General features: G+C 55.1%; 1 protein-coding gene across 2 annotated transcripts; it reads right to left on the bottom strand.

Annotated features, from left to right (window-relative positions):
• Nucleotides 1-4: 4 nt before the first annotated feature.
• Tmem132a (transmembrane protein 132A) lies at nt 5-11824 on the bottom strand. 2 transcript variants are annotated; one of them, XM_052760035.1, is made up of 11 exons: nt 11583-11824; nt 9041-9255; nt 8511-8729; nt 7597-7928; nt 6244-6393; nt 5725-5920; nt 5483-5626; nt 3917-4119; nt 2259-2532; nt 1740-1931; nt 5-1326 (listed from the first exon to the last, which is right to left on the bottom strand). In XM_052760035.1, exons 1-11 carry the CDS (start codon nt 11680-11682, stop codon nt 283-285), a joined length of 3069 nt encoding a protein of 1022 aa, XP_052615995.1. In that variant the 5' UTR covers nt 11683-11824; the 3' UTR covers nt 5-282. The 2 variants fall into 2 exon arrangements, with proteins under 2 accessions (XP_052615995.1, XP_052615994.1); XM_052760034.1 differs by having other exon boundaries at nt 5725-5923; nt 11583-11823.
• Between the last annotated feature and the right edge of the window lie 429 nt (nt 11825-12253).

Genomic DNA, 12253 nt, shown 5'->3' with positions numbered 1-12253 from the left:
CAGCTGTGCCCAATCTCTTCTCATTTATTCTGCACCCAACATTAGAATGAAGTGGTTCCCATAAATAAGGGACATGCGCCCTCCCTCTTGACCATGGTCCACGACAAGGGGTGGGGTGGAGGGGGCCTGGGTTCGGTCCCCGAGGGGGCCCAGCAGGGGACTCGGAACAACAAGCACCAGAGGATGAACATGAGGGCCAGGCAAGAAGTCCAGCCAGACATCCCACTGGCCCCCACTGCCTGGGCTGGTGGCCGAAGCTGCACCTGGCAGGTCAGGGAGTGGTCAAGAGCTGCCCCGGATCCTCTCCATGTAGTTACGAAGCTCCTCCGGGTCCTTCAGCCCCATGTCCTCGCACACCCAGCGGATGTCCTCCTCACCTGCCACCAGGATGGACTGTACAGCTGGGGCCCCTACAGGCTCCTCGGGCGGCTGGGCTGGGGGTACTGGCGCAAATGTCACAAACTCTACTCTCTTCCGACGTCCCCCAGCTTCTTTGCGGGCCAGGGTGCTCGAGGAGCCAACAGTGCCCTCTGAAGCACTGGGGGCCACAGTTGGGGCATCCCCTCCTGCCCCACTTTCACACGGGCAGCCCCCCTCCCCCTTGGGTGGGCCCGGGGAGGAGCAACGGTCCAGCTGCCGACTCAGTTCCTCCTGATTGGTGCCCAGCCAGACCCAGTTATGGGGCTGGGGGGAGGAAGGGTCCGTAGCGCTGTCGGGAGGCTCTTTGCGCTGGTAGCGCAACACGAAGACCACACCATTGACCAGAAAGATGAGGATGGCCAGACAGAAGATACCCAGCAGAGCATACATTCCCAGCTCTAGGTCCGTGACACGCTGAGGGGCAGGCACCATCTCTTCCTCGTCTTCCTCCTCTTCTTTGGCCTCATCCTCTTCCTTCCCAGCTTCTTCCTCTGCCCGCTCAAACTTGCCTCTAACATCCACATGGCCCCCCATACCACCTGCTACCTGCCGCTTTCCCTCCACAGTGGCTTCTGTGAATGATGGGCTCCGGGCAGGACTGGACGGGAGGGCAGGTGCTGGTGTGGGCAAAGGGGGTAGCCCCAGCCAGGCAGTGCCTGAGGCCAGGGGCACACGATGGCGTCCCCGGCGACATGGTTCCGGTGGGTGCAGAGCAATGTGTAGGGGTAGCCCTTCGGCACCCACCCCACTCACCACCACACCAAGTTGGGCTCCCTGCTCTTCAGCCGGCAGGACAGCACTGGGCTCCTCAGCGGAGACCGACAGTCCCAGGTCACTGCGGTCGTAGAGCTCGGCAGGGGCCAAAGTGTGGTCAGAGAAGGACAGCCACACGGAGAGGGCCACCTCCTGCAGGGCACACAGACACAGGCAAAGACACGCGAGGGCACGCACGCATGCACACACAAACCACTCCCACAGTGACAGGCCACACGGAAGAAAGAGCACGGAGGAAAGAGAGACACAAGCAAATGGACAAAACACAGGGAGAGAGGGGATGCATGTCAATCACCTGTCTGCCACTCAGCCCAGGAGTCTGAGTCCTCAGGAGAGCCTAGTGAACCTCCCAGTGCCATACTCCAGCCAGCCACTGCTTGATCACTTCCAGCCACAGAGAACTCACTACCTCGTGGGAAGTAGTCCTTATTTTGAAAACCCTAGAGCAAGGGGTCCGAGTACCAGGACCCACTTCCTGCCAACCTCCTCCCCCGTCAGCCCCCATCAATAGCTGTGGACCATGCTCCCTGACCCCCAGCCATCACCTGCTTTGGGGCTGGAAGAGCTGACTGGGCCCAGCATGTGGCTGTGACCTCCCCCGGGTGGGACGTGCCTCGGCTCAGGGCCAATGAGATGCCCATCACCGGCTGCACTCGCAGCTCCAGCATGGAGACCTTGTCGTCTGTCACTGCCAGTGCCTGCTCCCCCAGGATGGAGTCAGACAGCGGGGAACGAACCTAAGAGTGGGAAGCAAATGAAAGTTGGGGTCGGGGTGGGGGGTCTCCTGCACACAGTCTCCCAGCATCTCTACACTTTAATACGCTTACAGACTCCAATCTACACCTTCTGGCGGCTGTCTCTACACACCGAGACCTTCATCCTTCACTCCTGTCCCGTTTCCTGCCGTGAACTCCGTTCTCACTCAGCCTCCTAGCCCTCCTAGAACTGCTGCCCCCAGTCCCTTCCGCAGCCTTCACACCTAACCAGGAGCATTCTGGGGACACCCGCACCCTGGAGGGAGGGGGGCGGAGTCTTGCGCTTTAGCGTCCCCTGTGGTGACTCACCTCAATGGAGGTGACTCCAGGCTCCCGTCCCACTAGGATGCGGCCGCCTTCCAAGGAGGCTATGCGAGGATCTTGCACACGGGCGTGGGCTGCCACGAGGTGAGTCACATCCAGCAGCCAGTCAGGGCCGAGTAGGTGGGTGAGGCGGCGGCCACCGTCCAGCGGGTGGGCCACGAAGGGTACCAAGAAGCGCACACCCGCTCTCTGGTACTGCAGGCGGCAGCCGCGGGAGCGCCGCTCGGCCTCCTCAACCGCAGCCTCAGGCTCCAGCTGCCTGCAGGGCGGGGCGGGGCGTCAGTGATGGCCCCGCCCACTGGAGACCACGCCTTGCCCACACTCCCAGCCCAGCAAGGCCCTGCCCAGCCACCCATCTAGAGGTTCTAAATTGAAGCTTAATGCCTCAGCTTGCACAAATGACAAAAACAATAGTAGCCAGAGGCGCCTGGCTGGTGTATGCCTCCTGTTCTTCAAACTTTGTTTTGGATCCCCTCCCTTCTGGGTGCCAAGTCTTCCTGATCAGGCCAAGGATGCCCAGACCCCAGTTGACTGGTAAAATGTACCCATCTATCCAGTTGGCTGCACTTATTTCTGGATACCGCTGGTGTGGGAAGGTGACCAGGCAACGGGGGTGACAACTCGGTTTCTACAGGGCAGGAGAGCTACATTACTTTGAGAGGCCCAGGCACCTCATCCTTGCCCTCAGGTTCTGGGGAGCCTCCCCACTAACCAGTATCATTTATTCTTATGGAGCTTGGGCCAGTCAAGGCTTCGGAGTATACAGCAGTGAACATTCTCAGGGATGGAGTATAGAGCTGGAGAAGGATGGGCAGCAAGCCAAGCAAAAAGAATTCGCATGTGTTATAGCCGATGAGGAAGCCGGGGGAGAGGGAATGTGGAGGTTGCCAGTTTACACCACAGTGGCCAAGGTTCTGGTGGCCAAAGGCAGGTGACCACTAATATTGTCAACTTGACAAAATCCAGACTCATCTAAGAGACAAATCTCTGGGCATGACAGTGAGGTAGCTTTTTTCTTTTTTTTTTTTTTAATGTGCATTGGTACTCTGCCTACATGCATGTTTGTGTGAGGAAGTCAGGTCCCCTGGAACAGGACTTACAGACAGCTGTGAGCTGCCACGTGGGTGCTGGGAACTGAACCCAGGTCCTCTGGAAGAGCAGTCGGCGCTCCCAACTGATGAGCCCTCTCTCCAGCCCGTGAGGTAGGTAGCTTTTTAATGAGGGTAACTGGGTGGGAAGGTCCACCCTAACTATGGGCAGTACCACTCCACCAGTTTGGGTCCCACCACTGAATAAAAAGGAGAAAGTGAGCTGAGCACCAGCGTCCATCTATCTCTCTGCTTCCTGACTTTGGATGCAATGCGACCTGTCCAGCTGTCCGAACTGTTACTGAGATGGACCCACCATAACGGGCTGTACTTTGAACTGTGAGCCAAATAAACCCCTGTTTCCTAAGTTCCTTTTGTCAAGGGCTTTGTCACAGTGACACGTAAAGTGACTAATAGAGGCTGGATGGGCAAAAAGGCACAGCAAGTGAGCGGTGTTTCAGACCCCAGCCTGGGTCCATGGAGGTGGCCACTGTGTACCCTCAGGCCCAGAAGGAATTTACTAAGTCCTATGGGCTCCTGCAGGTCTGCACTCACCCTTCTGCTGGGCCTGGGACCCTCCAGCCTCGAATCTGCTCAAGAGTCGTGTCAGTCAGCTCAATGCGCAAGGGTAGTAGTGGGGCCCATACGGTCAGCCTCAGTGAGGCCCGCAGTCGACGCCACCAGAAGTCTACCCGAACTCCCTTGGCACCCCGACTCTCCTGGCCAGCCACGAACACAGCATCGCAGGCCTCGGATACCTAGGGAAAGGCAGAGATGGGCTGAGACACAAATGACAGGCACTGATATAGCATCATCTACTCTAATCATAAGTAAGGCTACAACTCAAATTCAATTTGGTATGGCACAGAAATGTGTGTTGAGGTGGGCTGGACAGTGGTTGCTCTTAGTTTAAAATATTTTGCTGGGCTACCAAAATCCACCTGAGAGGCACTGGGCCATACTTTGGGTTCTCCAGGGGATGAGCTGGGCCATTTGCATGCAACGCACACAGCCTTCCTCCCAGCAGGGTCAGGGTTGAACTACAACGCTAGCCCCTCAGTGTCAGTCTCAGACATTGGTGCCAGAGGCATCTCACAACCAGCTACAGCTAAGAGGGTGAGGGCAAGACGGGCCCACCTCCCCAGGAGCCCCCAAGGGGCTGCCACTGCTGCCCGGGATCTGGGTCAGTGCTTCCTCATTAAGACCTCAAGATGGAGAAAGCTGTCCACCCTCTTAGCCTCCAGGTCATTACAACAGTGATTATTATGATAATACTCATCAAATTATAACAGTCGTAACTGCTGATGCTTCAGTTCTTGCTACCTGCTGGATATTAGGTACTTTTAACTCTTATAACAACCTAATAATATGTTAGAGCTGAGGGACCGGAGGCTCAGAGAGGTTAAGGGACTTGCACATGACCACATAGCTAGTTCATAACAAAGATGGGCAGTGATAATTAATATCGCCAACTTGACAAGATCTAGAACTCCCTAGGAGACAAATCTCTAGACATGTCTGTGAGGGGTTTTCTAGATTGAGTTCACTGAACTGGGAAGATCCATCCTAGCTGTGGGCAACACCATCCATAGGCTGGGTCTCCGCCCCGTCCCCCACTCCACCCCCCAATAAAAAGGACAAATCCTTTTTTCTCAGCACCAGTATTCCTTTCTCTGCTTCCTGACTACCGTGTAACGTGACCAGCCGCCTCGAGCTCCTCCTACGCTCTTCCTTCCCTGCTGCAATGGGACTGTAGCCTTGAACTGAGAGCCAGAACAAACCCTTCCTTCCTTAAGTTGTGCTTGTCAGGGATTTTGTACAGCAGTGAGAAAAGTAACTAACGCAGGTCTCTACAAACGTCCTGACTCCAAAGGACACGCATTCTTCCAGTTCAGCTCCCTGACCAGTGCCAAAATGGATAATGGATAATGAATGTGGAAATAAGTGTAAGGCCGAACTTTGCTCTAGAGAGATGATTAGAACCAAAAAAGAAAAAAGGTTGATGTCACAGTCCTGCCCATGAAGTTTGCAGTTGAGAAGCTGTTCTCTTAGAGACTGCAGAAAGGAACAAAGCTATGTGTCTGATTGCGCATGCTCACACAGATGAGTGCTGTCACTCACCTGCAGGACCTGGGTGTTGGCTGACTCACAACCAATGTGCTCTGTCACCTCCTCCAGGGTTCCCCCACTGTCCACAGTGACAAGACGCACAGGGATGCGCTGGGTCACTCCTGTCAATGGAGCTGTGTTCACCAGCTCCTCGGCCTGAGGGTGCAAGGCTTGTTTAGTTCCAGGGTTCTCACCTTCTGGGGTTCCTGGGACCAGGCTTCCAGTGTGGCTGAGCACAGATGTTAGCCTCTTACCTTGGTCAGTGGGATGAGGGCTCTGATGTCCCGCTCAGACACCAGGATCTCCCAGACCATTTTGTCTTTCTCTGCTTCAGGAGCCTGACCTGGGTACTCCAGCTGCCACGTGACAGGGCGAGTGACTGCCACACCCCCACCAGTGCTATTCTCCACTGCAAAGTCCACCCACAGGAACTCGGACTGTTCAGGGGGGCTGCTGGCAGAAGAGAGAAGAGCCGAGTGTTTGCCAGCCACCAGGTACCACCTGTGTTCATAAGCAGCCTCTACGATTATCCCCATTTGACTGACAAGGGGACCAAGGCACAGAGGTGATGTAGCCCCACAAGATCACAGTGTAAATTAACAGAGCCTATGCCTCCATCCTGGCTACAGAGCCCAACTCGGCCTCCAGGCCCCTCTTAAGATCTATAGAACCACTGATTTATGTCTCCAAATGCTCACTGGGGTGGGGGCATCCATTGGACCCCCAAACCTGTTCTCTAGCACTCTAAGGTTAGAACTTTCTTTTGTGCCTACCTGGAATCTGGTCCTGCAGGCCCAGTACGGTGACAGGTGATCAGGCTAGTGTGGTGCTTTGAACCCTTGAAGCGGTCTAGCTTAGCAGTCCAGAAGGTGGGCTGGGCCGGGCGAGCAGCTATCACCTGCAGCCCCCTTTTCACCTTGATCCTGCAAAGGGCGTGTGGATTTTGGTCAAGATGGAGACTGAGCTGCAGATTGCATTGGAAAGGCAGACAAGGAGCTAAAGATGTCAGCTTCCTGTTTGGCTTTCCTCCAACTAGAATCTCTTCCTATTCCTTTCAGAAGGACCCCACCTCAAGATAGGTTACGTCACACTCCTTCCTCTACCCACCCAAAGGCCACTTACAGCTCTCTACTGCCCACAAGTTGAAGCCCAGGCCTGGCATTCCAGAGCCTCCAGGTCCTGGCTCAGCCTCAATAGAGGCAGTGACATCTCTCCATACATTCTGGGCTTGGGTGACACCAAGAGTTGTCCCTCCCAGACCAGCTCACATTCATGACCCCAGGCCTTCACTCAGACTGCACCTACAGCCTAGTCTGCCTTTCTTCCCAAACCCTATTTCTTGTCAGGGGTAGTAAATGGCTTTCCCCCTTATTCTGTCCACTGGCCCAAGTCCCCAGAGTACTTAATATCTTCAGCCCAGCACCCCCACCCCCATGCTGTTTAATCTAGTTCATGCCCTCTCTTCACGTCCTTGGTCTCTTCAAGTGCAGGGTCTTGCAACTCCAGTGTGGAGACACAGGACTGGTACTGTAAGATCTGTGGAGTCAGCGGATGAGTGGGCCTGAGTGGACATGATGGGTAGGAAGACATGTTGGGTGGAACTTCCATATACCCACCCATGGTAGAGGAAAGGTTACACTATAGATCCTTGTCACTTTCATTGGGTGAGGTAGAGGATGCTTTGGTATAAGTTCCTACAGAAAAGGATATATAGAATGGGGGCCTTTGATGTGCAGGAGTGGACTTTGTCCAAAGTGCCTCCCACCCAGCAATGGTAGCAAGCTGAGAACCCTATGGATACTCAAGCCCAAATGGATACCCATCTCGTGTGTAGAGATTTGATGTACAGCATTTGGGCATACCCCAGCACTGGTCACTACACTTCTCAGGCTCCAAGCCTTTCCTACTTCCTCCTACCACAGGACATAAAGTCCCAGGGAGGCTGCCCACCTCTGGGCTATGCTCATCACAGGATCAACAGCAACTCTCTGTTGGGAACATTTATGTAGAACTCATGGTTTGTGGAGGCTACGAACTCTATCGAGGACTACAGGAAAAATAGATACCTGTTGTCAGCCCACTTAAGTCCCTATTCCCTCTCCCACCCATGAGGTCCCAGTGCTCACCGAAGAGTAAGAAGATTGGCCGTGAAGTTGTGTCGAAGCAGGAGGGTGGCAGTGAAGAGCTGACCGGGCCTCATTGGCACATCGGGTGCCCGCAAAGTGACTGCTTCATCCAGAGGTACCTCCTGGTACTGTGGGGGGTCTGCAGGATGCAGCTCCACACCACCCACCGGGAGAGCCTGCTCCCCAGGTTCTTCCTCTACGCCAGGGCCACAGCCCCCAGGTCCCTCACCTGCAGGCTCTAGTGTATAGGCCAGTTCAGCCCTTGTGGTGGCACTTTGGGAGAACCAGTGAGAAGGGAACTCCAATTCCACCACACAGGCACCCAGGGATGGCTGGAAACACAAGGAAGGTAAAGGCTGTGGTTGGCCCTGGGAAGGATGCGAAGGAGTCTTACTCCCATTGGCAGAAAAACCTAAACTGAAGAGGTCCATAGAAGGCAGAACCAAGGACTTGTAGCAGAATTGTAGGGACAATCTTGATCACATCCCAGGACCTACCTATAGCTCAGAAACAGCAAGAAACAGACCTCTCCAGCGGGTCTTTGGGCCCAACCCCACAATAGTAGAAATAAAACTCACAAAAGTTCAAATCTCTACACACAAAGGCTGATAGCTCTGTTACAGTGTCTTACATCTGTCTCATTTATTTCTTTTCCAACTCCAGATAAGTGGGAACTGTTGTTAGTCTGTTTTACAGATGAGAAAAAAACTGAGCCTCAGAGACATTAAGTTATGTACCCAAAGTCATGTACCATAGACTGATAATCCTTAAGGGAACCTCTCCTAGGCTTATCAGGAACCAAAATCGGAGTCCGGTGGCTCATGCCCCTAGACTTCCCAGACTGTAGTAGAGTCCTTTCCTCTCCACCCTGGCACCACACCTGCACGGCACAGCAGCAGAAACAGCTCACTCACCTGGAAGCGGCAGGCTTGGTGGGCAGTGCCTGCAGGGTGCGTGACATGCAGTCGGGCACAGGGCAAGCTGCCAGGTCCTGGCGGCCAATCTTGCCCTTTGAGGTGGAAGAGGACACGGGCATAAGGCTCTGCTGGAGTCACAGCTGCTTCCACGGAAACAGCCCGCACATCCCAAGGGACAGGCCGCCGGTGGGGTTCAGTGACCCTGGGAGGGACCACCTAGAAAAGAACGAGGCTGCTCAACTGCAGGGTGGGGTGGAGAGGCAGACAACACAACAGCCAGGTACGGGGTGGCAGGCTTCTAATCTCAGCATGGCAGGAGATTAGGGGTTTCAGTCTTCCTGTGTAGAGAATGGGAAAAGTTGTCTATGGCCACACCACCGTGATGCACCTGATCTTGCCTGACTTCAGAAGTTAAGCAGGACTGGGCCTGGTTAATGCTTAGTAGAAGAATGAGAAGAGCCCCAGAACCCCAAACAGCAGAACTCATGAGTCTCATTTGTCTGGGAGTCCCTGGGCCCTAGACTTACCTGCTGAGTGGCAAAAGGTGGGTAGGAGGCCCGGAGAAGTGGCTGTGCCCTGGGCCAGGGCTGCAGGAGCAGGAAGGTCTCAGAGCGGGAGCCCAGAGAAGAGTTAGCAGGTGGGTAGTGGCCCACCTGCTGCACACGAAAATGCTCAGGGGCATCCAGGAGTTCCAGGGCCACTGGCAGGTAGATGGGATCCAAGGTGTCTTGATTACTGCCAACTGAAGAGGAATAAGGGGTAGATATGGGATGGCTCTGGAGCTAGTAGAGGTTGAACTGAGCTCCATCCTCTCTGTGGGGCTGGTCAGGAGAGGGAGAAATGGACTACAAATGTCCCATCTCCCAGATGTAGAGGAATAATCCCATTTCACAGATGGGGTGACTGAGGTAACAGGGAGACTCACAAAGGCAGAGTTTGAGAGTCAGGGATTGGAAGTAAACTTCCCAGCCAATCCTCTACCTTCCACAGACCTTGCCTCTCTCTCCAACAGAGCCTTTTCAATATCTCCCTGACATGTGCCTACTGCCTACCTGCCTCAGATACCAGGGCATGTGGAGGGCAGGACTCCTGCACTAGGGTGTATTCAGTTAAAGATAGTTCTGAGTTGAACTTGGTAGAAATGGAGACTCTTTTGTTGTGTCTGGGTCCTTTGGTGTACTTGGTTGGACACCCCCTCCAGGTCCAATTATTGCCATGGCACACCCACACCAAATTTCCAAACTTGATCCCTTCTTCCCTGCCCCAGCTGGGGGTGGGCTTCAGGAATGAGACTTGAGGAGGGTACCAAAGAGGTCCATGAGGCTACTGGCACTCACTACGGGTGGGAACCATAAGCCTGAGGAGATGGAATATTTAATCATAAAAACCACAAAGGCCCACTAAGGCTATATTGATTTGTACTACAGTCCCTAAAGAGTAACAATTTTTAAAGCACTTAACCCCACACAAACTCAATTTTACATGTATTAACTCAGTTCTCATACAGTTCTGTAGGTTAAGTTCTATTACTACAAATTCTACTTAATGGATTTAGAAAATGATGTGTGAGGGCTCTCCAACCTGGGGTGGACCTGAGAGGCCAGTAAGGAACTCATCACCAAGCTACCCAGCCTTTCCATCCAATGCAACACCATTATGCCATGTGGGCTTCACTCCTAAACAGGGCCAAGAGCAAATGCTGCCTCCTCAAGGAAGCCTTCTGTGGTCATTTAACCCCTTGCTAGACTTCTTGTTCTGGCTCTGCTTGCTGCTGCCGCTTTTCTGAGGTAGGGAACAAGCCTCCCATACCTACCTGCAGAGTCCCTGGACCACAAGTCCGGCCGATGTGCCTGGCTCTGCAGCCCCTCCTGAACTAGCCTTCTGTCAACTCCAGGCTCTGTCTTATTCTGGAATTCCCTCAACTCTCCCTGGAGAGGTTTCCGGGGAGCCCAGAGATGAGTTTATGTCCTAGCTGTACTCCATGAAAGACGGGCCAGTCCCCAACATCTCGGAGCCTAGATTTCCTTGGTGGTAGAAGGGGTGGGAGTAGTTCATGACCCTGTGGGCAGGGGAGGGCTTTGTAAACTGCGGTAGAATTCCCGTGGGAAGTGAGATTGTTGGTGAGCAGAATGGTTGTGACAAAGCTCTCCTCCCTCCCTTCACTGTGGAGGGGTTATTAGGGCTCCCACCGGGTCTGCAGGGTGGGGAGCAGGTGCCTGAAACAAGTTCCTGAACCAGCTCCCTCTCAGCCCCACAGATGAGCTGGGATGTGGGGGGGGGGGGGTCTTCCCTAGAGCCACCATCACCACCCCCATATCCCTAAGGATAACAAGTGAGTGACTGCTGGCCCCTGGGGTGGCTCCGGTCCACCTTCTAATTCACTGCTTCCATAATTACAAGATGCTCACTAGTCCCAACTCCCACGGACTCCCACGGTCTCCCATCACTGGGAGTCCAGCTCTCTTGATGGGGGCAGGAGGATAGAGAACGCTTCACCATTTCCCAGTCTCCCATAGCATCTTCCACCTTTCAGCCCAGCTCACGTCAGGCACGAGGTAGCTGCTGCCCCTTACCCAGTGATGGGTACACCCACAAGGGCTCGGAAAGGCAAGGCTGGGGCTCTCCCTGAAGACTCCAAGGTCAGAGATCTCCTTGGGACAGGGAGAGAGAGACGCACATCTCTCAGGTCCCAGGCAAAGGGGCTGTTTTGCATTCCTGTGACTGGCGGGAGGGCTGGTGGGGGCTAGAAAAGCAGATCGGGGAGGGGTGGTGCACCTGGAAGCAGGGCAGCGGGTTCGACGCTGGGGCTGGAGAGGAGGCTCGCAGAGGAGTTGGGACCCGGCAGGTGAGGATGGGAGTGAAAAGACTTTAGGCTCAGGTGGGAGCATCCAGGTGGCGCACAGGGAAGAAGGCAAAAGAACAGCTGGCTGGGAACCGGTTTCCCAAGGTTGGACCTCTCCAGGACATCGCTCTGGGTTTAGTTCCAGGGCCCAAGGGCTTGGGGGCATCACTGACGCATGGCCTCGGCCGAGCCGGGTCGCCCCTCCCCTCCCCTCCTTTCCCGCTGACCTCTCACGACTTCCAGGGCGAGGGCCACCAGGAGGCAGAGCCAGGCACCATAGGGCCCCCGAGGGGCCGCAGCGGCGCATCCAGCCATCGAGGCGCACATCCTTCCCACTGAAGGCGGGTTCTAAGCGCGCGGCTCAGGTGGCTGCTATCCGGTCCCGCATCTCCCGCGCCTGCTCCGCGCCGGCCCCTCTGCCAGCCAGTTCTCTGCGCCGCCCGCCCGCGGCTGCAGTTCCCAGACAATGGAGCGGGAGCAGTAGGGTGGGAGGGAACGCAGGCACATGGGCTGTCCCCTCCGCCCCGCCGGGTCCTAGTGCCCTGCGGATCCCAAACCCAGAGCGCCCCCCCACGCCTAAGGTCGGGAAGAAGTCTCCCTGGAGACTGAGCAGATTGATGGCCTCTGCCAGGAGGCACAAGGTGAGTTCTTCTGGGATTTCTCTTGGAAGCTGATGATCAAGGAGAAAACAAAAACCAAAAACCAAAAAAATCGTTTCCTCTGCCTCACGCCCTCCCCACAAGCATCTCTGATGTAAAGGCATCTCTCTTTAGAATCAGAGCTAGAATTCAGGGACACAGGGGACCAGAGTTGGGAGGCAGAAAAGGAGACCAAACCAGGCCAGATGACAACCCTGGGCCATTCCGTTTGTTTTGTGCCCAGCCCCACCCCAGGGAGG

Source organism: Peromyscus californicus, unplaced genomic scaffold (assembly GCF_007827085.1).
Source record: "Peromyscus californicus insignis strain IS unplaced genomic scaffold, ASM782708v3 Scaffold_4__1_contigs__length_199733344, whole genome shotgun sequence".
NCBI classification, from domain to species: domain Eukaryota; kingdom Metazoa; phylum Chordata; class Mammalia; order Rodentia; family Cricetidae; genus Peromyscus; species Peromyscus californicus.
Note: the sequence above shows the minus strand (reverse complement) of the source record. Positions and strands in the feature narration are given on the sequence as shown.

What these genes read in the sequence shown, in the direction of transcription:
- Tmem132a (XM_052760034.1), bottom strand. Translation starts at nt 11,682, where the DNA reads ATGTGCGCCTCGATGGCTGGATGCGCCGCTGCGGCCCCTCGGGGGCCC. An exon ending in CGCCCTGGAAGTCGTGAGAG is followed by an intron (nt 9,256 to 11,582) that starts GTCAGCGGGAAA and finishes ATTCCTCTTCAG; the next exon opens with TTGGCAGTAATCAAGACACC. An exon ending in CTGGAGTCACCTCCATTGAG is followed by an intron (nt 1,932 to 2,258) that starts GTGAGTCACCAC and finishes TCCCACTCTTAG; the next exon opens with GTTCGTTCCCCGCTGTCTGA.